Here is a 25,946-nt window from a genome sequence, read left to right as displayed (position 1 = left end):
TTTTACTACCGGTTCTCCGAACTACTCAAAATTTCCGCAACCGGTTCTCCAGAACTGGTCAGAACCTGCTGAAACCCACCTCTGCCCCAATGGGTATTTTTTTTTTCCCTGGAAAACAGGATTAAATGGGGGAGCCCAGTTGCAAATCACAGCCATGCAATTGTGCGAGGCCACGAACGGCCCAAAAAATGTGATCTGGTGACCCCAAAAATACGCGTTCACGTCAGTGGTGAAATGTAAAATTTGTTCCTACCGGTTCTGTGGGCGTGGCTTGGTGGGGAGGGGCAGTAATGTGATTAGGTGGGCGTGGCCAACTTTTTTTTTAAAAAAACTTTTTAAAAGCATTTTTTACAGCCTATTCGGACAAATAGGTTGTAAAAAAAAATGCTTTTAAAAGGTTAAAAAAGGCTCTGGCAATCACAGCTGTGGCGCTCGATTGTCCGAGACTTTTTTTTTTTTTACCTTTTAAAAGCAGGAAGTAACGACATCTGGGCGGGTGGGCAGAGCTTCGCGCCACCATCGCTACCGGTTCTCTGAACCACCTGCCACAATCGCTACCGGATCGCCTGATCCGGTCCGAACCGGGAGCTTTTCACCCCAGGTTCACATGACTGCATAGGGAAAGAAGTGGGGCGGCTGTAACTCTGAAGTAGTTTGGGGGATTCCATCGTTACTTTGAACATTTGCTAAGCGAGCGGTCGTAAGTTGAGTATTACCTGTCGTATTCTCTTCCCTTCTATCCTTTCCATGCAAAAAAACAGGGAGTTTTTTGGGAATCCAATCCAGTTTTACGCAACACGTCTGGCTAATTATAAGGAGAATAAACACCTAGCGGCAACAGTGTTCAATTAAGGTGCCAATGTGCCAAGGGGAAGCTGGAAGCGATACAACAAAACCTGAGCAGGTTCCAGGAAAGAAAAACTCAGATCTATTCTTGTCACCTTTCCAGCTGATCCTCCTTTGTGTTTACGTGTTGTCTTCTCGCCTGAAGCCTTACTTAGTGTCCAGGTGTCCATAGTGACATCTCCAAGATTTTTTTTTGCTCAGTGGCAGCAGATGGGATCTGCCTAACCGGCAGGCCAGAAGATCTGAGGGCTTCCAGTTGATCGGACCATACTGTTGTGGCCGGCCAGCGGCCAGCAGAGCTGGCAGCAGATTCAGGCAGTGAGGAGGTTGGGGAGGGACTTGGGCCAGTCCTGGAGTCTGGGGAAGGCTCTGATGAGGGCTCTGCGTCGGAGGCAGAGAGGGGGCCAGGGCCGTCTGACAGTTATCAACTGCCTTCGGAGTCAGACATCAGTGGGGCAGAAGAACAGCTGAAGCCTGTTCCCAGTGTGTGCATGTGCAGAGCTGCCAGACGAAGGGAAGAGCTAAAGAACAAGGGTCGACTCAGGAGTAAAGCCACAGGTGGACGATGAATGGCCCCTTCCAGAGGGAATAAAGAGGAGCGAAAGGGGAGTGGAGTTTGCAGGAGACAATTAGTTCGCTTAATTGGTTCGTGACTCTCCGAGACTCCTTGCCAAGTTTTGAAGATATCAGTCTGGCAGCTCTCCAAGCCAGATAAAGTCTGCGACTGTAAATTCTCCCTGGAAAGACTTTGCTGGATGTGAACGAGAGGAATTCACAGTCACTTAATAAAAAGGGTTTTTTGTCGGGACGAGGAGTCTGCTTCGTGGTTTGGGGAAGCCTAGATCAGAACACATACCCCCCCTCCCCAGAGGTGGGTTTCAACAGGTTCTGACCAGTTCTGGAGAACCGGTAGCGGAAATTTTGAGTAGTTCGGAGAACCGGTAGTAAAAATTCTGACTGGCCCCTCCCTCCCATCTATTCTCTGCCTCCCAAGTCCCAGCTGATCGGGAGGAAATGGAGATTTTGCAGTATCCTTCCCTTAGAGTGGGGTGGGAATGGAGATTTTGCAGTATCCTTCCCCTGGATTGGGGACGGAATGGAGATTTTACAGTATCCTTTCCCTGCCACGCCCACCAAGTCACACTCACAGAACTGGTAGTAAAAAAATTTTGGAACCTACCACTGCCCCTCCACCCCCGCAAACTTCCTACTTCTCCAACAGGTCCTTGAGAATCCGCTTGATCTGAATCTGGTCTTCCTCCCCCTCGTCTTTCCAGGATGAAGCGGCACCTCCGCTGGCGCAACCCAGCCCAATCCACGTCCTCCTTTTGGTCCTCCACGGAGGCAACATCCTGGATACGGGAAGCGGGGAGCAGAGCTCCAAGCAGGGAGATGTCAACACCATCGCCACCGCCTTCGATACCGTCATCCGGGTCCATTACCCGGCCACCCTTGGCCGGATAGCCATCAAACTGGTCCCTTGTCCGGCCATCTGCTCGGAAGCGTTTTCTCTGGTCTCCAAGTGAGTGGACTTCTTGGGGTTTTTGTTTCTTTTTTGGAAGATGGGATAGGATTTAGGGGAAGGAAGGGGCAGGCTGTTTTCCAAAGGAGTCTTGGTGGCAATCCCAGATCTCTGGTTTTTGTTTTATTGTTCCGTGGATTTAGGCGCCAGCTGTGGACCTCACATCTGGCTTTGCTTTGGATGGCTGTGTGTATGGGACTGGGGGAGAGACTTCCTTAAGTCCTGATGGGGCAAAACTTAAGTCTCCACCACCATTAAGCTATCTTCATCCAGCCATGTATCTGCTGTGTCTGCCTGTCTCTCTGCCTGCTTGTCCTTCCTTCCTTCCTTCACTTCCTTCCTTCCTTCCTTCCTTCCTTCTTTCCTTCCTTCCTTCACTTCCTTCCTTTCCTTCCTTCCTTCCTTCCTTCTTTCCTTCCTTCCTCCCTCCCTCCCTTCTTCCTTCCTTCCTTCCTTCCTGCAGAATTGGAAATTTGATCTTCTGCAAGATGCAGCCCAACCCAAATAAATCTTCCTTAAAACAGATGGTTGTCCAGCCTCTTCTTAAAAATAACCAGAGATAGAGAAACACCTCTCCCTTCTCTATCCTTTGTCCTTCCTTCTTCCCTCCCTCCCTCCCTCCCTTCTCTCTCATTTGTCTGTTTTTCCTTCCTCCCTCCCCCTCCTTTCTTCCTTTCTTTCCTTTCTCCCTCCCTCTTTCCTTCCTTCCTCCCTCCCTCTCCCTCCTTTCTTCTTTTCTTCCTTCCTTCTTTCCTTCCTCCCTCCCTCCTTCCTCCCTTCTTTCCTTCCTTCCTTCCTCCCTCCCTTCTTTCTTCCTTCCTTCCTTCCTGCAGAATTGGAAATTTGATCTTCTGCAAGATGCAGCCCAACCCAAATAAATCTTCCTTAAAACAGATGGTTGTCCAGCCTCTTCTTAAAAATATCCAGAGATAGAGAAACTTCTCTCCCTTCTCTATCCTTTGTCCTTCCTTCTTCCTTCCCCCTCCTCCCTCCCTCCCTCCCTCCCTTCTCTCTCATTTGTCCTTCCATCTTCTCTCCCTCCCTTCTCTCTCATTTGCCTGTCCTTCCTTCCTTCCTCCCTCCCTCCCTCCTTCCTCCCTCCTTCCTTCCCTCCCTCCCTCCCTCCCTCTACAGATGCGCCCCATCAATCCCCCCATTTCAGAGGGAGCCTTACTTCACACCGCCAGGATGACTCACCCGGGCTCAGCCGCAGCCTGGAGCCATCATCGCTCAGAGCCCATTTATTTCTTAACTCATTTATCATTTACGGGGCGCGTCTTCTCCTCTCCTGCCAGCGCTTCTTCCAGTCCATGTTTAGACTGCAACCCATTTATAAAAGCCACCCGTTTCCTTTCCCGGGGTGCAGCAGCTGGCAAAGGTCTGGGTCCTAGCAAAAGCCCCCGATGTCTGCATTTTAGACAGAGCGTTGGGAAATTCCCCGTAGATAAGGAATACATTATTGGTGGGATAGGGTAGCTCAGAGACCGGTTCATCCGTAAGTCACATTTTCTTCCGAATCCATCGTAATTTTGAACGGTCCCTCAACGAATGGTGGTAAGTCGAGGCCTACCTATATCCAGTTGTCTTTTCCTACCCTGTTTCCCCGAAAATAAGACACTCCCCTGATAATAAGCCCAATCGGGCTTTTGAGCACATGCGCTAAAATAAGCCTCCCCTCTCCGAAAATATTTAAACGCAGAGCTGGAAATCAGGGAAGACGGCAAGAGGAGCCCCGTCTTGCTCCACGCGCCCCAAAATAATAAGACCTCCCCGAAAATAAGGCCAAGCGCTTATTTCGGGGTTCAAAAAAAATATAAGACCGCGTCTTATTTTCGGGAAAACACGGTAGAAAGGAAAGAGCGCCTGATTAGGTGGCTCAGTGGCTAAGACACTGAGCTTGCCGATCAGAAAGGTTTGGCAATTCTGCGGTTTGAATTCCTAGTACAGGTCTGAGTGAGCAGGAGGTTGGACTAGATGACCTCCAAAGTCCCTTCCAACTCTGTTACTGTTACTGATTGACGTTCCTCTTCCTCCTCTCCGTAGCCTCAGCCCATATAGTTACGACGAAGGGTGCCTCTGCAGTAGCCAGGATCACATCCCCCTCGCCGCGCTTCCTCTCCTGGCCACTTCCTCCCCGCAGTACCAAGAGGCGGTTGCCACGGTGATCCTGAGAGCCAATCAGGTGTACGGCGACTTCATCAAGTCCCAAGAAGGTGCATCCTTCAACGGCCAGGTGAGCATCGGGTGGCCTCCGTCGTCAAGAGATAAGCCAGCCATCCTTTTTCCCGGCCGGCGGAAGTTTATCAAAACAGATAGTTGAACTGGGATTGATTTAAGATAAAAAAAAAAATCAATACTAAGTCCGTTGGCTTATTAAATAACTCCCAGTTATTGACTACGTGGCTCAGTGGCTAAGATGCTGAGCTTGTGGATCAGAAAGGTCGGCAGTTCGGCGGTTCGAATCCCTAGTAGAGGTCTCCTGCTGGAGCAGGGGGTTGGACTAGATGACCTCCAAGCTCCCTTCCAACTCTGTTACTTGTTACTGAAAGGAGTCGATCTGCAGATTGAATCTGTCAGGAACTGGATGGCTCTTGAAGACGTCATTGGCATTGACTCTCAGCTGAGGGACACCAGCTTGGATCAAATTGTGGCTGTGGCTTCTTTCCTTACGCCAGGACTAAACTAGGCAAGATGTAGACTTTCAACATAGACCTTGACCTCATCTCCAGAGTCCTTGAAATCAACATGTTCACTCCTCTAACTCCACCGGTGATCCTTAGAATCTCCACTGGTCAAGATGAAATGGGAGAAACAGAGGTGTCTACTCATTCTTGACCTTAGTTGTCCTATTTTTGGACTCTTCTCACCAGCATGAACTTCCCAATTGAATGTTCTAGAAGCCACATACTACTTTGGAGGAGAGAGAAAACATTAATGGGTAAAGGAGAAGCTCTAGGCTGCAGCGGCCTAGATCTTTATGAGCTGAAACCAAACCAGATGCTTCTACCACCACCTGAGGAAATCATTAGAAACCAGGTTTCTTCTCTTTCTAAGCTTAGCCAATGGGCCCTCCATGTAGCCATGGATGAAGGTGGCCTTCGTCAACATCTGGCATTAGACAACACAGCTGGGTCCACTCTCCTTAATCTAAATTTGTGGTCTTCAAGGTGGACCCACTAGAAAGCCCTCAGACATGACTTTCTAGAAATACCCATCGCCTCTAGACTCAATGTTTCCCAATCTCGGGCATTTCCAGCAGTGTGGACTTCAACTCCCAGAAGCCTCCTCCATGATTATGCTGGCAGTGGAATTCTGGGAGTTGAAGTCCACCACTGTTGGAAATGCCCAAGGTTGGGAAACCCTACCTTTCATTCTCTGCTTTCGATTGGGAACTTGAGTTGGTGTCCCTCAGAGAAGTAACCAGGTATGGGGGTTTGTTTTCCTCAGGTGTGCCTGATCGGGGACTGCGTGGGAGGGATCCTGGCCTTCGACGCCCTTTGTTACAGCAACCAGACGATGCTGGAGAGTCAAAACAGTAGCCGGCGTGGAAGTCTCATCAGCGTGCAGGTAAGCAAGTCGATCTCTCGAGCTGGTTTTGGACAGAATGGAAATCAAACCAGGTTGGTTCAGAATCCGGGATCCTCAAAACCCCAATTGAGAGACCCCAGGGCCAACTTGAATAGGGCCGCTGAATTATGATGTTCAGCGCAACGCATGGTAAGTGACGATATTAAGAGATTTTCGTTCTATTTATCTTGGGTTTAGCTTTGTCCCCGACTCTGCCTGTTTCTTTATCGTGGCCCTAATCCTTTGGGAATTACACCGAGGAGGAATTACGGACACTCTCTGGAAACTGGGCAGGCTCCGAGGTAGACACAGAGCCTAAAATAACAATTCCAGAAGGCATAAGGTCTCCGTAATTCCTTCTCGGGGTAATTCTCCCATTTCACCTCTGCAAGGCCAGCATTGAGTTACATAAACCTGCTTAGCTTATCTATTTATTTATTAAATTTATATGGCACCCATCTCATCGTCAAGCAACTATAGGTGGCTTGCTACAAGATTAAAATGGTCATATAAAATAAAATAAAAAAAAAACAGAGGCCTCAAACTTGGTAACTTTAAGACTTGTGGACTTCAACTCCCAGGATTCCTTGGCTGAGGAATTGTGGGAGTTGAAGTCCACAAGTCTTAAAAGTGGCCAAGTTGGGAGACCCCCTGGTTTACAACGCTAAAATATTAATATGATAAATATGAGGATCGAGTGGTGCGTGGCCTTAGAGGTGGAGGTCTCGCCTCACAATCAGGAGGCTGTGAGTTCGATCCTAGGTAGAGGCAGATATTTCTCTCTCTGGGCACAATGAGAATCTTATCTGCTGAACAAAACTCCGTACTGGCGACAGGAAAGGCAACAGGCCAGTAAACACTCAAGGGATTATAGGGCCATTAAAAGGAGATGAACATGAAGATTGCAATTAATCGATATTAGCTCATCTACTACTGGGGGGGACGGGGGACATTTTGCATCCTTCCACGGGGATGCAAATGCTTGACGGGCACCAGTTATCTTTTCAGCTTCACTTTCTCCCCTCTGGGCTGGCGGTTAAAACCACAGCAGCCACAAAGAGAGTCGGATTGCTTGCTAAGTGGAAAGCCAAAGAAGCGAGGTGTCAGCCGCTCCATCCGCTGCCGCCTGTCGAGCTGGCGGTTCAGGCCGTGCGCGGATGTCCTTCTTTCTCCAACAGACCTGGACGCCCTTCTGCCCTTTCTCAAGAGTCTGATGACCTGGACTGTGTCCTTCCAATTCCAGGACACGGATCTCTTGTCTCCCGGCATCCTGGTGAACAACAGCTACTGCTCGGAAGGGTGTGGGTTGGAAGCCAGCCGGCATCTCAGCCGGAGCACGGCCGACCTGCCGCGCAGCAACGAGGAAGATCTCCAGAAGCAGCAGCTGCTGCGGAAAAGGAGCGATTCGTCCACCTTCGAGCTGGACACCCTGAAGCAGCACCAGGCGTTCCTGTCCAGGTAGCTTTTGGGGAGCCAATGAGGTTGCTCTGGTTGGGCGCCACGTTTTCCTTGGAGTACCAACAGAAGAAGAGAGGATTTGTAGCTCGGGGTTGGACTGTGGGTCCTCGGTGCTCTCTGAGCTTGGTGGTTTTCTTGCAGATGTTTCCTGACCCAACTAGGGAACGTCATCAGGGCTAGGCAGGGGTGGAGTTTGCAAAGACAAGGAGGAAGAGAAAAAGGAGGAGGAGGAGGAGGTGGACGAGGATTGTGGGGTCCTTGGAGCTCCCTGCGCTTGGTGGTTTTCTTGCAGTTTTCTGGGGGTGCCAGGTCTCCCCTAATATTATCCCAGCAAGATCAACGCTGTGATGAGGCAGGGCATGTTGAGATAAGAGAGGAAGTGGCTCCGATCGCTGAGCGAGCTCTGTGGGGACTTGAACCGAGGTTTCCTTGGGGTCCTCCAGACTTGATCAATGGATCCCCCGCTCCCCTCTTGAAATGATCTGCCCAGCAACTGGGCAGATCATTTCAAGCCGATAAGGATGCCTGTTCGCTCAGCCATACCGCCATCCATTTTATTTTGCGTGTTTCCCATCGGTAGGAAAATTCCCTTCGGTATTATTCCGAAGATTAATCGGATTCCGCGGCTTTTGTTTTTGCTCCTTGCGCTAAATAATGTGGAGGGGCTGTTGACTTCCTCCAGCCTCGGAGGAGGAAAAGGAAAGTTATAACTCCTTCACGTTGAAAGTCCCTCCTTGTGATTAATGGCCTCCCCAGCTCTGTAGATCACCCGGCAAACAAGTCTGGATGGTTCATAACGATGAGAACCTCGTTTTAAGATGGTCCTAAACGTAATTATTTATGTTTACATAGTTTTTATCTTTCACGATTGCAAGCCGCCCAGAGTTACCTTGACGGGCGGCCTCTGAATTTGACAAATATTATATATATATTACGGTTGTACGCGAGCCTGTCGAGATTGCCTTCCCCTCTTTCACTTCCCTCTCTTATTTCTTCTCTCTTGTTTCTCTTCTCTTAACCCCTTCCCCCTTTTAACCCCTCCCCCTTCTTGCCCCCAACACCTTCCTTGAGGAAGAAATAGGTAAGCTGCACACGCCGCTTTGTGTTACCGTAGAAAAATCTAGAACGTAAGGTGGGGGCACTTTTTTTGTTGGTTTTCCTCTTCTAAATTTAGGCGCGTCTTATAGTCCGAAAAATATGGTAAATAAAACAATCAAAAAGTAATGAGAAAGGCAGAGCTTTGTCGAATAATCCCTTCTTCTAAATTTAAATTCTGCAATCAAAATAATCCCACCATAATGGGGTGTGATGTCCGGCACCATTGTGCCACAAAATCGACGGTTACTTCATTCTTCTGCTGCTTTAAGCAGCTAGTCCTCAAGTTTTTGACTGGGATGGAACCCGCCCATTGTGGTCAAAAGTTTTAATGGCGTTAATAAGTCTGAACAGTTGTGAGTCGAGTGTCTGTGTGGTAGATTCTCAAGCGTGCACGTCACGGGTGGTCCCAAAGGCGTAGGAACTGAGGAAGCTTCTTGAGCGAGAAGCGAAACGTTTTCAAAGAAATGAACAAGGAAGTTCAGTTGCCTTTTGCAACAAAAAGTCAAGGACGACTTCTGGAAATGTCCTCTGTCCATGATGCTCCTAGGCATTTTTCTGGCATTCCCTATAGGAAAATTGCATGTCTCGTCAACCGGCGCATGATGTCTAAATGCATTTGTTAAATAAATAACTTTTTCCCCCGATTGTCCCTCCGGAAAACATGCTTTCTGCTGACGTTCCTCCTTTTTCCCCTTCTCTAGTTTACATTCGAGTGCCCTGAAGAACTTTCCGGGATCACGGCGATCGAGTAGTTCCACTCAATTGGACGGTGGGAATCTTGGGAAGTTTGAGTTTGAGATCACCGACTTCTTCCTCTTTGGCTGTCCGCTGGGGCTGGTCCTTGCCTTACGAAAAACCATCATACCAACTCTTGACAGTAGGTTCCCTGGGGGGCGGGGGAGGGGGGGGAAGGAGGCCTCCACCTCTTCCTTTTCATGGGTTTTGTGAGCAGAGATGCAAACTTGGAATGCTAGAATTAGTTCCCGAGGCCAAACATGAGCATCTTTTAAAGGATAAACATTCAGAGTTGCACAGGTTGCTGTAAAATCATCTCACCTTGACCTCGTGCTTGCAAAAATCCCCTTCTGTGGAGGCCTGTCAGCCGTCGTCCCCTCCGGCAGCCGAATCGGATGAGGAGGTGGATTATAATACATAATGTGATGAATTACACGGTTATAACGTAAGCCATTATATAGCCGAGCGGTCACAATAAAATCTGGGGTAACTCCTCCTTAAAATCCTAATTCGCTCTTCTCCTGTGAGCATCTGGTTAGTTCAATTTACATGCCACCCTGAGTCTTTGGAGAAAGGTGGCATATAAATTGAACAAACAAACAAACAAACAAATAAATAACACAGGTGACCCAATTGGTTGCGGGTTGCGCGCTGAATTAAGGAGCACTGAGACCCAACAGGGTTTAAGAAAGAGCATCTTCTCCAAATATTCCTTCGATTTCTATTCTGAAGATGTAACCCATTAACTTTAACTATCTGGAATAACTTTTACTTTTTAAAAAAAAAAAAAATTAATTTTATTTTATTTTATTGAAAAGACAGTGCCACGTCAGGATCACAATGCAAATAAAGTACAACCAGAAAAAGATAAATGATAAACAACATACGTGCTAATAACTATAACTGAACTGTGTTAACAGTAATTGCAACAATACAACCCCCCAAAAAACCCCAAAGAAAATAAAAGAAAACTTCAACTAAGTTTCTACTTACATTAGCTTATTTACAAATTTCTCCATATTATATCCATAGTTTTATAGAAGTTTGTTGTATAAACTTCTCTCTCATTTCTGCCTCTTCTCACTTATCCATTCATAACATTTATTCCATGTCCTGTAATATTTCAAGTCTTTTTATCTTTAATTTTTTAAAGTTAATCTGTCCATTTCTGCACAATCCCAAATTTTCCTAATTATGTCATCATCCGGTGGAGTGTTCACATTTTTCCAATATTTAGCATATGTAATTCTAGCTGCTGTCAATATATGTAACACTAAGTAAAATGGCTGCTTTGTTATAACTTTGCAACAATATACCTAAGAGTATATTATACCTAAGTACTGTATCTGGTTTGACCTCAATATGTTGCTCAGTTATCATTTCTAACCAATGATGAATTTTCTCCCAGTAACTCCTTGCTTTCTTACATGGCCACCACATGTGGTAGTATGTTCCTGGAGTCTGGTTGCATTTCCAACAATTGGCGGAGGAGTTCTTATACATTTTGGCCAATCTTGCTGGCGGCAAGTGCCACCTATAAAACATTTTGTACAGGTTTTCTTTATATGCCGCGGCCATCGTCAGCTTGTAGTTTCTCTCCCAAATTTTTAACCCTTTTTCTTATCCGGAAGAACTTTAGAGCCAATGAAGAGGGTTGTCCACGAGATAGCAGAGCTGTGGACTATGGTTTCAATATCCTGCCCCCTTGGCCAACTCTTTCTCTTCTCTCCATGGCTTAGTCTTCCAGTTGAGACCAGCCTGCCAGCAAGTCTACAACCTCTTCCACCCAGCTGATCCTTCGGCCTCTCGCTTGGAGCCTCTTCTAGAGAAGAAGTTCCATATTTTACCGCCCTTCAACATCCCACGTTACCAGCGGTTCCCTCTTGGGGATGGCAATTCAGCCCTTCTGGGTAAGGTCATTGTTTTCTCTTTCCCCCCCTCCCATTTTTATCTTTAATTTAAAAGCAGGCAGGTGATAGGGTGAGCGGCACCTGCTTTAAATTCCTGAAGTGTCTCTTGCCAGCGAGAAGAAGTTTAGACAGGGCCAAGATGTTCCTCTAGGAATCTGAGGCCCACGCAGTGATGGAATTCAAATGTTTTTAATACTGGTTCTGTGAGCATGGTGTGGCTTAGTGGGCGTGGCTTGGTGGGCATGGTAGGGGAAGGATACTGCAAAATCTCCATCCCCACCCACTCCAGGGGAAAGATACTGCAAAATCTTCATTCCCACCCCACTCCAGGGGAAGGATACTGCAAAATCCCCATTCCCTCCCCACTCCATGGGAAGGATACTGCAAAATCTCCATTCATTCCCCACTCCATGGGAAGGATACTGCAAAATCTCCATTCCCACCCCACTCTGGGACCAGCCCGAGGTGGCATTTGCCGGTTCTCCGAACTGCTCAAAATTTCCACTACCGGTTCTCCAGAACCTGTCAGAACCTGCTGGATTTCACCCCTGGGTCCACATATTGTCTTCTAGGCTGGGGAAGCAGTGATTTGCAATTCCAGATTTCCTTACGTCCCCGGTGAAGCTGGAGATTTGGAGAAAATCAAATCCAGCCGAGATGGCCAAGATATAAGACTCTTTGGTTGACAAGATACATGTGTCCCAGACTCTTTGTTTTCCTGAGGAACGCAAGCAGTGGCATTTTCCTAGGGTTTTAATCCTCGTTGTAGAGTCACCCTTGTCTCCAGCTGTCATAGAGCCTTTCTTCATGTGAAGGACACGCTATTCTGAGTCAGCCATCAGGAATTAATTGCTGTCAAGCTTACGTCCCATGGGGGAAACGCTGTGGGATTTGCTTTTGAAATGGTCTCTAGCACAGTGGTGATCAAATATTGAATCTTGGGCTAACAAGCAAATACAGCTGGCTGATGGAACAGGGATGGTAGAATGTTAGCTTTCTCCCTACGGGTGTGTAGAAGCTCCTGGAGACAGGCCTTAAAATCTTTGCTCTTAGCTAAAATCCACCGTCGTCTGCTCGAGATGTCTTTCAGGTCCAACCTGATAATTAGATCCAATCTCTGAAGGATGGGTGGGAACTCAACTGAAGTGTTCATATCTTGGGACTTCAGAAAAAAATGTACCACCGACAAAGGAAACGTTCGGCAGAGCCATGAATCCTGGTTTTATGCCCCTGGTCTCACGTGTCCATGAGCTGCCCCCAACTTCTGCTTTTGGTCCAGGACAATGTGGTTAAGAGAACATCTGTGTTTTGGATTATGGACCACCATTGAACAGATATAAAAGATGGGTTGATGTCCAAGTGGAGAACAAACAAGATGGACAGAGATGGATGGAACGCGATTCCATCCAGACTTCTCCCTGTTCCTAAACAAAAAATAACTCCTTGGTATTGTTCTCTCCACTGGACTTCCAAGTCTGGATGTGGACCTCACCACCACAGCAGTTATTGGTCCACTTATCTGCTTTTCTGCTGTTGCTCTCGGTGTTGGGCCACCAGCCTTTTATATCTGCTCAGGCCTTGCCATGGTCTACCACCGAAGCTTTGTTTCCAGTATCCAAACTCGTGTAGAAGATGGTGTTGACAGTGGTTGTAGAATGTCTTGTTCCAAGTGCTTGTGGCCACATGTCTCTTGTCTTCTTGTTTTTTTATTTTTCTTGGTGCCCCTCTTTTGTTTTCTTCCCCGTCTGTTCTAGTGGAAACGGTCCAGAACAACCCTGCCCTCCTCGTTGAAAGCAACCTCCTGGTTGCTCTTCAGAACCAGGACAACTTCATGGAAACCAGTATCCCCGTTCCCACCTTGAACTGGCAAGACGTTTCCAATAAAAATTCTGGATTTGCTGAGTGTGTGTGATCTGAACCTTCCCCCATTTGGTCTCGTGTGGTGTTTTCGGAGTGGTGGCTAATGCTTGAAGATCCCATCCCATCCTGAAAGCTTTTCCAGTAGCAGACAGGCCCACGGAGAACGTGGAAGAAAGCAGGAGAGGGGAACGAAAGAGGAAGGGGGGGGAAACAAAAATTAAGAGTGGCTTTTGGGGTATTTACAATTCTGGGTTAAATACACAAAGAATTTGCAGCCGCTCGAGTACCGTGTTTCCCCGATAATAAGACTCTGTCTTATATTTTTTTGAACCCCGAAATAAGCACTTGGCCTTATTTTCGGGGAGGTCTTATTATTTTGGGGCACGTGGGGCTATTCCTGTCATCTTAACTGATTTCCAGCTCTGCGTTTAAATATTTTCGGGGAGGGCTTATTTTGGGGGGGGGAAGGTGCATGCGCTCAAAAGCCCGATTGGGCTTATTATCAGGGGATGTCTTATTTTTGGGGAAACAGGGTAGGAAAAGGCAACTGGATATAGGTAGGCCTCGACTTACCACCATTCGTTTAGGGACCGTTCAAAATTATGATGGATTTGGAAGAAAATGTGACTTACGAATGAACCTGGCACTTACGACGGTCCCCGTGGCCGTGCGATCAGAATAGGTAGGTAGAGAAGCTTCTGTCCCTGAGCAGAAACTCTTTGCGTTGCTGGAGATAATAGATCCCCCCAAATCAATATCCATCTTGAACAATCTTCCTCTAAAGATGAACATTTCCCATGTTGTTTCAGCCATTTTTCTCAAGCTGAGCCCCTCCAGCAGTGGTGGAATTCAAATTTGTTTACTACCGGTTCTGTGGGCGTGGCTTGGTGGGCGTGGTGTGGCTTGGTGGGCGTGGCTTGGTGGGCGTGGCAGGGGAAGGATCCTGCAAAATCTCCATTCCCACCTCACTCCAGGGGAAGGATACTGCAAAATCTCCATTCCCACCCCACTCTGGGGCCAGCCAGAGGTGGTATGTTCTCCAAACAACTCAATATTTCCGATACCAGTTCTCCAGGACCTGCTAGATTTCACCTCTGCCCTCCAGATGTGCTGAGCTACTGTCCCCCATCAGGAACCAGAATACTGACATGTTGGTTGAGGTGACAGTAGCTCAGGACATCTGGAAGGTGCCAGCCAGGCTTCAGGGAGAAGCTGCAGCAACGTCTGCTTAGAAGTCAACTTTGTGTAGTATTTCAATGTGTGGATGTAACTCAGCTTGACGTTGGTGGGCACAGAATGATGGAAGTTCTAGGAACAGAGGGCCACCTTCTCCAGAACTCAACGAATGGCCAAGTTGAGTTCTTTGGCTTATTTCAGTTGGGTTGATGTGGCCAGGAATAGCCAAGCTTGCATTTATTGTTTGCAGGGGCTGCCTCCAAACCTACTTAATTTTTTTTAGCAAATTAACCACCTTTCTTGCTCCTTGGGAAAGCTTTCACGACCTCCCCTCTCTCCCGTCCTGCTCAAGGCTTCTCTCCCCCCATCCCAACAGCTCTCCTGCATGGCATATCTGTGAGCTTGTGGATGGCTTGTTTGAGTTGTAGGATTTATTTGGGTTGCCTTGTTCTCTCTCTCTCTTTCTCCTCCAATCCCGGTGAGGGGCTTCAGGAAGGATCAGAAATGCCTCCTTCCCATTCAGATTTGGAGTCTACTCACGAAGCCCCTCTAGAGCAGCGTTTCTCAACCTCGGCAACTTGACGATATGTGGACTTTAACTGCCAGAATTCCCCAGCCAGTGTGGCATCCTTAAGATGTATGGACACATCTCCCAAAATTCCCTAACCAGCATGATGACCTTAAGATATGTGGATTTCAACTCCCAGAATTCCCCAGCCTGCCTGATGACCTTAAGATATGGGGACTTCAACTCCCAGAATTCCCCAGCCTGCCTGGCGACCTTAAGATATGTGGACTTCAACTCCCAGAATTCCCCAGCCTGCCTGGCAACCTTAAGATATGGAGACTTCAACTCCCAGAATTCCCCAGCCTGCCTGGCGACCTTAAGATATGTGGACTTCAACTCCCAGAATTCCCCAGCCTGCCTGGCAACCTTAAGATATGGAGACTTCAACTCCCAGAATTCCCCAGCCAGCGTGGCATCCTTAAGATGTATGGACTTCAACTCCCAGAATTCCCCAGCCAGCGTGGCATCCTTAAGATGTATGGACTTCAACTCCCAGAATTCCCCAGCCAGCGTGGCATCCTTAAGATGTATGGACTTCAACTCCCAGAATTCCCCAGCCTGCCTGATGACCTTAAAATATGTGGACTTCATCTCTTAGAATTAAGGTCGCCATAGTTGAGAAACTCTGCTCTCCACAAACTGTGCCTGTTTGGTGTGAGTCATTCCAGCACTCGGGTGGAATTCTTAGATGTTTCTCCTTCCTTCTGAGGAAGATTCGTTGAGCTTCTTTTCTGTTGGTTTCCATGGCTGTGGAGATCCTGTTTTGATGCTTTCGCCATAAGATGTCCACCTAATTTTTTCCCCTTGGTGCTTCCCTACCAAAGCTTTTTCTATGGTGTTGGTTCCAAGAGCTTTGATTGGGTGTCCACCGTGGTGGCATCCCGCCTAATTTTGTATGTCTGCCTGCTTTTTTTCTTTTCTTTCTTTTCTAAAACAATTTCTTGACGTATTTATGGCATCCTGGTTGTCTTTGTGTGTTTGTGGTTGGGTTTAATATTCTCGTTTTCCCCGTTTCGTCCCTGTAGCAGATGTTGTTCAGTCTCATGGTGGCGTCTTGGTGGAAAATACCTCCCCGTCTGCTCCCGTTTCCGCCCCCCAGTTCAGGGCCTTCCGGAGAGCAAGTGAAGTGAGCATTGTCAGCCAAGTGTCCGGAATGGCCGACAGTTACACTGCTTCCAACATAGCCAACAGTAAGTGTTTTTCCCCCACGGAAATAAGCCTGCCCCATGCTTAGTTCCCTCAACCCCCTGCAAACATCAGCTGATGCCTTCTACTGCTCCTCTCCGAAGTTCTCCAAGCCTGGGAATAAACATGGAGCTTTTCAAGGTATTGCAAAAGAAGGAAAGGGCCGAGGAGCGATTAGCACCCAAAATGGATGCCAACGTGTCCCTCACAGTCAAAAAAGCAAAATCCTTACAAATTCAGAGCTCGTACTGCCGAGTTTGTCAAGCTCGGTAACTCAGATGTGTTGAGTTCAACTCTGGGACTTGAGGTTCCTCCAGCCTCTTAGAGTTGCCAAGGTTGAGAAACACAGCCATATTGCAATAAATAAGAAGTGAAAATGTCCATTTTTGTTCTCAGGTTGAGAGAACGTCATCTCCAACTCACTGGCCTTCAGAGTTTTTCAACTCTGCTTTCTGACCCTCCCAGAATTCCTGAAACCCCAAAGAACAAAGCACAAACCCTTGTTTAAGAAGGCATAACTTTCAAAAGTTGCTTCCCTTTTCGACTTCCTGTCCTGATTCATCAGCTAAACCCAAGATCCCAAATTTCCAACTCCGAAGTCCAAGGGGTGATTGACTTTTAACTCATCCGATATATGGTTGAACGCATTCTACAACCCCAATGCTTTATTAGTGGTCAAAAATCTATATATATATTTTTGCATGTTTCCCCGTGTGTTTTAACAAAAGCGTGTGTTTTATTTTTGTGTCGTCTTTCTCCGTCTCTCTCTCTTTTCGAAAATGTGATTCCTTGTAGAGAAAAAACACCATCTCAACCACTCCAGAGGTTTTAGCCTTTTGGCACTCCTAGCGCTCCCCCACAAACCCCACAACCAGTCCTTCCCCCAGAGAACTGGGGGGCTCAAACCCGAAAGATCCCCGAATCCTTTAGGACGAAGGTTTGAGAGCTCCCTCCACGGGGAAACGGAGGCCATTCGCCTGATTCCAGATCTCGACGTCCACAAAGGTATTCTGGAGAGCGAGGAGAAAGGGATCAAAATGGAGCAATTGCTTTATCTCTTCTTTCGCTGTCTCCAGAACCCAAAAACCATCTTCACTGGAGGCCTTTCTCAAATCTTGCTCTCTGTTTTAACAAACCCACTCTTCTGACGCTTGCTCTGGAGATTAACCGATATGCTACTAACAGCCCTTCAGAGAGAGTCAAGCTCATTCCTATTCATGTTAACGTTCTACACTCCCCGTGTCCTCCGATTAACAAAGCTCTTGAGCTGTTTATTGGGAAGGAAAGGCTGGTTCTTGAGTACCCTGCTTTGGAGGATTCCTTAAATATTTTGTGAGCCTGAAAAAGCAGAAATCCTTTGGCTTGGAAGCTCCTGCTTTGCTTTCCCAACTGTCAGTTGGATATTGAGAGCTCAGCCATATGTGGTCCCACTTGATGTCTTTGTCGATTATCATCTCAGAGGTGGATTTTTCCTGGAATTAAGAGCAACATTTTTTTAAAAAAAGGAATTGAGTGAAGACCAGCAAAGTCCCTTCTTGTGAGTTGGAGGCTACATAAATTTGATTTAGAAATAAAATCGACCAAGCTAGTTTGCTTTTCTGGTCATAAAATCCAGGAATTCTCCTTACAGGCCAGTTCTTTGGCCCTTTCCATTTAAATTTCCAAGAATGCTTACACTGAATAAACAAGTGAGGGCTTTCTAATCCAGGCCAGCCTCTCTTTCTGTCCTTTCTTTGAAGCTCTAATGTTGGCTATCTTGTTGTATAAGATTCAGAAATCGGTCCCTCAAGGTATGTTCCCAAAAATCAAAGCCGCAAGGAAGGTCAATCTGGTGACTTTCCCAGGAGGGTGGCTGGGACAGCTCCTCCTGGACCTTCCATGGTCTGAGAAGAGCCGTTGGCCAAACATTTTGTAGGACGGATGTGGACAGACCAAGGGAGTTTTCTTGAACCTTCTCCTGGATGGTCCACCCTCTTAGGAGTTGACAGAGATGGAAAGCTGAGATGTTTTGCAGAAACCCAACGGGATCTCTTTCTGCTCTTAGTTGCGGCCAAGTGGTGGGGAACCAAAAGGATTGACTACGCTCTCTACTGCCCGGATGCGCTGACCGCCTTCCCCACAGTTGCCTTACCACATCTCTTTCACGCCAGTTACTGGGAATCCACAGACGTGGTCTCCTTCCTCCTCCGACAGGTGAGAATCCTCCTGCCAATATCTTTTTCATCCCTCCGCCGAGTGCCAGTTGCCCATCATGGACTTGGCGTGGGTCCTGGACTCCTTGGACGTTTGTACACCGGCCTTTTTGGGTCGTGCCAAGGTTGGGAGCCCGTTCATCAGACATGGCACCTCAGCGTCGGCAAACTCCATTTCATCTTTCAGGTGATGCGTCATGAAAACAGTAGCATCCTTGAAGTGGACGGGAAAGAGGTCTCCGTCTTCACGCCTTCCAAACCCAGGGAGAAATGGCTCCGTAAACGGACTCATGTCAAGCTACGGGTGGGTTGCGTTGGTTACCGCCATCGGCCAGGGCCCCAAATTGGGGGAGGGAAGGGGACAGAGAAGGACGATAAAGCCCCAAATTACAATTTTGTGTTAAGAACCTGGACGAGAGTGGTACCATTAATTCAGAGAGTAGGAGTAATAATATAACTGTCTGACTGTGCAGATTAAGAACAATAAAATGCATAATGGAGTGCCTTTTTAAAAACTACACATCCAATTCAAGCTCTTTTGTTAGATTAATTTGATCTGGATTTTCCCACTGAGCAAAGGGATGAGGGTGAAGTATTTAATTTATATAAATTCAATGCCTATTCGGTTCAACTTTGGGGTACGGCGAAAACCTGGCAAAAAAGCAGCCCGCAGAGTCAAAAGGGGATAAATAAATCCTGAATTTTTGATTGCCAGCGAAACCCGATTCTGACAGTCGAAGGATCTTTACTGAGGTTTTTTGAGGGTTTTTTTTTTAAAAAAACAACAACTATGAAACAGTTTTGACCACGATGGCCGCGATCAAGTGAATAAGAAAAAGGGTACAAGATCGAGTTGCAACATGCAGAATCTGTTGTATAATCCAATATTTGTCAGTGCTGTGAAGGGTGGGGGCAGGGAGGACCAATAGCCACCCTGAGAGTTGAATTAAAAAGCAAATTTAAATCAATGCATCCACTCAGCCAGGCAGGAGAAAGCGCCCGCTTCAGTTAAATAAAGCTCCGTGCACAAAAATGATTAATGGCCATCCCAGACTCATTGATCAACCTGCATCAACCAACCAACAAGGCACGTCAAGATTTGTGTATGCGTGGGAGACGTTGAAAATACAAAATAAAATTGCGCATCTGCCGTGGTGGGAATCGACGGGAATCCCAAATCCGACGTTGGCTCCTTCTCTTCTTTTGGCAGAATGTCACCGCCAATCACCGAATCAACGACGCCGTAGCCAACGAGGATCGGCCCCAAGTGTTAAACGGGAGGTTCATGTACGGCCCATTGGACATGGTTACGCTCACGGGGGAGAAGGTGAGTTGCTGATCTGACCCCGCGAAAGCTCGAAAAGATGGCAGGTGTGTGGAACCAAAGAGGGCTTGGTTCTACAAGATCTCATGCCCCAACTGTAATGGCTCGTGTAGCGGTGGGCATTTGTAGAATATGAAAGGATTGGTATGGGTTGTAGAGTCCTTCAGACCAACCTTCTAGGAGGTCCATCTATCTTAAAGTTGTCAAACATTGATCACAGAGCTCTCAATCTCGAATGCAGCTGGCTGGGGAATTCTGGGAGTTGAAGTCCGCCTACCTTAAAGCTGCCAAAGTTGAACACCTGCATTCTAGATCTCTCCATCAACCAGAATGGAAGTTAGAGCTAAGGAGAGCTACGTCCGCAAGATCAATAAGCAGCCTGAGGCCAGATGTAGCTAAAAGAAAGTGATGTACGGACTTCCAACTCCCAGAAATCACCAGCTAGCTCTTACCAGCTGAGGAATTCCGGGAGTTGAAGTCTACCTATCTTCAAGATGCCAAAGGTAGAGAGACATTGATCTCTAGAGCCCTCGATCAGCCAAAATTGAAATTGGAGCGAAGTAGAGCCACATTTGAAGGATGAACGAGAAGCCTTACGCTGGATTAACCAAAAGAAAGTGGAGTGGGTTCTACTGCACGGGGGCTGTTCATGTTTTCTCCCCCTCCCCAGTATAAACTCAGTGGATTCACCCAAGAGAAAATAGTCCGTACGACCAGTGGTGGGATTCAAATAATTGAACAACCGGTTCTCTGCCCTAATGACTTCTTCCAACAACCAGTTCACCAAACTGCTTAGAAAGTTAACAACCGGTTCTCCCGAAGTGGTGCGAACTGGCTGAATCCCACTCCTGCGTACGACCATGGGATTCAAACTCAGATGGTGCCGGGCCTAATCTAGATTCCAGATGTCTTCTTCTTTGCGCTTCAGGTGGACATTCACATCATGACTCAGCCCCCCTCAGGAGAATGGGTTTATTTTGACACAGAGATCACCAACAGCAGCGGACGGGTTTCCTACACGATTCCCGAGCAGAGACGGCTGGGGATCGGGGTATATCCTGTCAAAATGGTGGTGAGGTATGTTCTTGTGCACGGAGGTTTGCCAGGGAATGGTACAGCCGTGGAGCGGTAGGTAGGAAAAATAGCCTTGAAAATCACAGATGTGGCAACTGAGGTCCCCTGATTATGGATTAGCTATTGGCGTCTTCATCCTTAACCCAAGGCAGAGAGCGATGGTTTATCTTTTAGATTTCTGTCCCGTTTTTGCCCTTTGAAGGAAGATGCATAATTACGACAACTTAAATAAGGAATAATATTTAAATAACATAATATGGGATGCAGTGGCTAAGTCGCTGAGCTTGTCGATTGAAAGGTTGGCAGTTCAGCAGTTCGACTCCCTGGGGCTATGTAACGGGGGGAGCTCCCGTTACTTGTCCCAGCTTCTGCCAATTTAGCAGTTCGAAAGCAGGTAAAAAATGCAGGTAGAAAAATAGGGACCACCTTTGGTGGGAAGGGAACAGCGTTCTGGGCGCCTTTGGCGTTGAGTCATGCCGACCACATGATCACGGAGACGTCTTCGGACAGCGCTGGCTCTTCGGCTTTGAAACGGAGATGACGCACTGCCCCCTAGAATCGGGAACGACTAGCACATATGTGCGAGGGGAACCTTTACCTTTAACTAAATAAGGAAAAAATAAATAATTATTCAGTCTCTCAGCGAAGATTAAGGTGTCTATTCGGTTAAGCCTCAGGTAGCTTCTGAACTTAACTGTTGTCTTCATGTCCCCCCTTCTGACCAAGGACGTTGAAAAATGGCAGGCATGCTGTCGATCTTAATTTGGAAGGATGAAACCCATCAAAACTGTAGCACAATTCCTAAAATAGGCAAAATACAATTTAATTTTCCTCAGAAGACTGACTGGGGGTGGAGGAGGAATACATCGGGGACTACCGTACCTATATCATGAAATCAATATTCACTCTCTTTTTTTCTTTCTCCTTAGGGGTGATCACACAAATGCAGATAGCTACATAACCGTTTTACCACGGGGGACCGAATTCGTGGTCTTCAGCATCGATGGTTCTTTCGCAGCCAGCGTCTCCATCATGGGCAGTGACCCCAAAGTCAGGGCTGGAGCAGTTGACGTCGTACGGTAGGAGGGCTCAGCAGTGGGGAGCATTTGTGCCAGGAAGTTGTACTGAAGAGGGGGATTTTCATGCTGCTGGTTTCGTGTCGGAAGCTTCAAGGCACTTCCGGGTTGAAATGATTAGCCAGTGACATCACTGTTGCCGCGGAGATGCCCAGTTGCGGGCTCCTTTCACGTCCCCTCTGACGTGATACCTATTTATCTACTCACGTTTGCATGCTTTCAAACTGCTAGGAGCTGAAGCGAATGACGGGAGCTCACCCTATCTCACAGCAGCACACAGGTCTCAAAACACTTGCTGATTTTCCACCCGTTGTTCTAACCACCGCCTTGCTCCTTATGGGATACTATAAGAATAGTAGGAACATTTTTTCCAATTGAAAACGAGAGGCCCTTTTCCGTGTTTATATTCTCGCTGTGTCTCTCCCCTCCGCTCATCCGTCTTTCTCATTTTCCCCTTCCTTAGGCACTGGCAAGAGCTTGGCTACCTCATTATCTACGTCACGGGCCGGCCCGACATGCAGAAGCAGAGAGTAGTTGCCTGGTTAGCACAGCACAACTTCCCTCACGGGATTGTCTCCTTCTGCGATGGGCTGGTTCATGATCCCTTGAGGCACAAAGCGAACTTCCTGAAGTCTCTAGTCACAGACGTAAGCAGGATTCACAGCGGGTTAAAGCAGTCGCGGTCAGTCTGGGCCGAGTCTCATTAAATGCGCCTTTGAGAATCTGGGACCTTCTGATCAGAAATTGTATTTCAGTAAAGTTAACTGTCAAGAGATAAGTGCAGCAATACTACTTTGTTTTCCAACAAAGAGGCCAAGAGCCATTGCTGGTCTTTTAAGCCTTATGGGAGGGGCCAATCATCTCTTGGCCTTACTCCTGAGTCGTCCTCTTTGCTGTAGCTGCTCTTGCCTTCTCTGGCAGCTCTTCTCATACGTGTACTAGGAACAGGCTCCTCCTGTTTCTCTGCCTCTCTGCTGTCCGCCTCTGGAGGCTCCGGAGTCTGCTCATTGCTCCCAGATGGCCCTGGCCCCATCTCTGCCTCTGACACAGAGCCCTCATCCGGGCCTTCCCCAGCCTCCAGGACTGGCCCATGTTCTTCCTCAGCCTCATCGCTGTCCGACTCCGCTGCCAGCTCCGCAGGCTGCTGGCGGACCACAACATTAACAAGCCATTATGAGGAAAAAAAAATAAAAATCCAGAGATTGCTGAGTATCAAACGCGAGCCCTGTTTATAATGAAATCAAGATTCACATTCTTGGGGGGCGGATTATTATTTAAGATTTCAAAATATAGAAGAAGAGAAGGGAGAGAATTTGGCGGAAGTGTTGGAGGAAACCAAGGAAAAGATATTAAATGGGATTGACGAGATATACAGAGTACGTACTCGATACGCAATGAGAAATAAATTGCCAAGAGAGGTGCATGAATTGGTTTCATAGTACAGGTAGTCCTCGACTTACGACCACAATTGAGCCCGAAATTTCTGTTGCTACCCAAGAGAGTTGTAAAGTGAGTTTTGCCCCGTTTTACGACCTTTCTCATCGCCATTGTTAAGTGAATCCCTGCAGTTGTTAAAATTAATAAGACGGTTGTCAAGCGAAACTGCCTTTCCCATTGACTTTGTTTTGTCAGAAGGTTGCAAAACAGGATTACGTGACCCCGGGACAATACAACCTTCATAGACATGAATCAGTTGTTGAATGTTGATTCTGTGACTATGGGATGCTGCAATGGTCGTAAATGTTACATATCAGGCTGACAACTGATTGGGTTTTTTCTTCTTTTTCTTCTTCTTCTTCTAGCTGGACATGAAGATCCATGCGGCCTATGGCTCCACCAAGGATGTCTCCGTCTACACGTCCATCAACCTGCCCCCTCCACAGATCTACATTGTCGGGCGGTCCACCAAAAAATTACAGAACCAATGCCAAGTAAGATCCTTTTATTGTAAGGGGTCCAGCCCAGGGGTGAAATTCAACCGGCTTAGACTGGCTCGAGCGAACTGGTAAGGACGATTTGAATCGGTTCGCCGAACTGGTAAAAACCACCCCTGGTTGGCCCCGGCCACACCCACACGCTCGCCGCTCACCCCTTCCGGATGCTCGACCCGCCCACCCACCCCCACCCTATAGGGAGAGACTTTTCTTCCTCCAATCACAGCGGAGCTGCTGCAGCCTATCCCTTTAAGGTACTTTGATCCCCAGGGGCCCAGGGGGGACCATAAAGGGAGCACCAGCTCCACTGTGAATGGAGGGAGAAGCATTCACTATGATCCCTTCTCGTGCTCATACACACATTTTTTCCTACCGGGTTCTGCAGGCGTGGCTTGGGGGGGGGGGTGTCATATGACTGAGTGGGTGTGAAATGTTACTACCGGTTCACTCGAACCGGTAGAAAAAAACATGATTTAAATTTTTTTTAAAAAGGTTCAGACAATCGCAGCTGATCTTAGGCAGATCAGATCAGGCAGTGCTTGGGGGCAGAGGGAAGAGCTGCAGATCGGACAACCGGCGTATAAAAAAAGTCTCAGCCCACAAAAGGGTGGGAGGCATTTTGGAAGGGACCCTCCCTAGGAAAGAAGAGGGAAAAAAACACTTCTTGTCCGGATTTTCAAAGGGAAAACAGGATTGTGTTCATCAGATACGGGAAGAAGAAACACAGGGAAAGACAAGACTTCGGTGACAGTGATCGAGAGAGGCAGGGGAGGAAAAGGGCTAGGAAGCCTATCTGTAGGTAGGTCATCTGAAAGAGAAGTTCTTTGACCCTAAGCCCCAAAATAAGGAGTTTTTGGTGTCTTTTGTCCCGTAGTTCATCACAGAAGGCTACGCATCCCATCTGGCCCAGCTGGAGTACACCCATCGCTCCCGGCCTGCCAAGAACACCACGCGGATGGCTCTCCGGAAGGGCAGCTTCGGACTCCCGGGCCAAACCGAATTCTTGCGCAAGAGGAACCACCTGCTGCGAACCATCTCCTCTCAGCCCACTGTGTCCGCTGGCCACAGTGCCGGTTACCGTCCAGAGCGGACGCAAAGCCACTCCGAAAGTCACCAGGAAAGGGACCGAGAACGCACCCAACGGAGTATGAGTCTCGCCACGGGCTGCTGGGGACGAACCACGGTCCCAAGGCTCGAACCGGGGAACTTGGGTCAGAAGTAGAGGCGTCCGAGGCGCAATGATGGCCGGCTGCACTTGCCCAGGTGGCGGAAGCAGGGGCCACAATAAGGCCAGCAGCGTGGGGCTCATGGGCAAATATGGTGCTACTCATTGCCGGTGGGGCGGCGGTGACCTGGCCAGGAGCAACCGAGCGATTTGGGTTTCCTTTTTCCCCCGCCCACAAAACACGCAGGCCTGGACAGTGGCAGGGACATTGGGTACGTGGAGCGCAACCGGGCGGGCTGAGAACAGGAGCCGCCTTCTGCCACCGAGATGTCAAGCTGCCTCATCTTCAAGATCCACCGTTTTCCGGCTCTTATCCAGGGTTAGAGATTGTAAATATGTGCCTGTCCAGATTCTTCTTAGCCATCCGTCAAAGACGAGAAGACACACCGTCAAAGAAAATACACCGGTACCGTTGGGAGCAGCAGCAGCAGCAGACCAGGTTGTGGGTAGGAGGGCCGTGTGTTCACGTAGGCCGGCCCTGGGACCCGGACACGAGGAAGGGGACACCGCCAACTATCACTGCTTTACAATCACAACGCCACTTGATTCATTCATGGAGACTCGAAGGACTCGGGACCCACAAGCAGAAGCCACAGCTCCAGGGCCGAGTCACGTTCAACGGCTTCCACTCGGCGACATAAAGCTACATGTACGATGCGCACACCATTGGATAGGTGGTTTATCAAGGCTGGTTCTAATTAAAGGATTTTTTTTTTAAAAAAAAAAGTAAGAGTTTGGAAGTTGACGGATTGCACTAATTCAGGAAAAAAAAAAGCGTGTAATAGGCAAAAGATTCTGCTCCTTCAGAGGGAAGGGAGCACGATTTGGGCACGACTTGCAGAAGGCAGTTCCTGCCGTACGATTCGGAGCACCTGGGAGGTGGCGATCTTTGCTCAGCCTAAAACCGAAAATAAAAAAAAGAAGCTACGTCCAAATTCTTCCCAGCCCTTTTTAGATTGTTGTTGTTGTTGTTATTTATTTATTTATTCCCCTCCACCCCCTGCCGTTAAGACTGGAATCCGTTTCTTGTTTTTCCAACATTAAGAGTAGCGGCTTTCGGCGGAGGTTGTAAACTCGTTTTTTTTTTAAACTGTAGATACGTCGCAACTGCACACCTCACAGTTTTTAGGTTTGGCACTGAGAAACTTTTAGGAAGAAGGACTGGGATGGAGGGGGTTTTTTTGGTTTTCTTCTCA

The 25,946-nt window shown here is 47.8% G+C and overlaps 1 protein-coding gene across 10 annotated transcripts in view; it reads left to right on the top strand.

Moving 5' to 3' along the window:
* PITPNM2 (phosphatidylinositol transfer protein membrane associated 2) overlaps positions 1-25,704 on the top strand; it is a 94,526-nt gene extending 68,822 nt beyond the window's left edge. For 4 of the 10 annotated variants that reach the window (XM_034428721.3, XM_060691887.2, XM_087880379.1 and 1 more), the window contains exons 10-26: positions 2,124-2,368; positions 4,412-4,601; positions 5,816-5,935; positions 7,179-7,393; positions 9,193-9,368; positions 10,966-11,136; positions 12,891-13,040; positions 15,766-15,930; positions 16,721-16,930; positions 17,970-18,118; positions 18,305-18,421; positions 19,328-19,444; positions 20,370-20,518; positions 21,445-21,594; positions 22,055-22,238; positions 23,394-23,522; positions 24,400-25,704. In XM_034428721.3, coding sequence (XP_034284612.2) covers positions 2,124-2,368; positions 4,412-4,601; positions 5,816-5,935; positions 7,179-7,393; positions 9,193-9,368; positions 10,966-11,136; positions 12,891-13,040; positions 15,766-15,930; positions 16,721-16,930; positions 17,970-18,118; positions 18,305-18,421; positions 19,328-19,444; positions 20,370-20,518; positions 21,445-21,594; positions 22,055-22,238; positions 23,394-23,522; positions 24,400-24,747 — 2,985 coding nt within the window. In that variant the 3' untranslated portion in view covers positions 24,748-25,704. The remainder of the gene's footprint in view (positions 1-2,123; positions 2,369-4,411; positions 4,602-5,815; positions 5,936-7,178; positions 7,394-9,192; positions 9,369-10,965; positions 11,137-12,890; positions 13,041-15,765; positions 15,931-16,720; positions 16,931-17,969; positions 18,119-18,304; positions 18,422-19,327; positions 19,445-20,369; positions 20,519-21,444; positions 21,595-22,054; positions 22,239-23,393; positions 23,523-24,399) is intronic. The other 6 variants (XM_034428726.3, XM_087880380.1, XM_060691889.2 and 3 more) reach the window with 4 other exon arrangements.
* Positions 25,705-25,946: the final 242 nt, after the last annotated feature.

Source organism: Pantherophis guttatus, chromosome 17, assembly GCF_059756535.1.
Source record: "Pantherophis guttatus breed Tessera chromosome 17, ASM5975653v1, whole genome shotgun sequence".
Lineage (NCBI taxonomy): Eukaryota > Metazoa > Chordata > Lepidosauria > Squamata > Colubridae > Pantherophis > Pantherophis guttatus.
The sequence above is the reverse complement of the archived record's forward strand: the minus strand, read 5'-3'. Positions and strand labels throughout refer to the sequence as shown.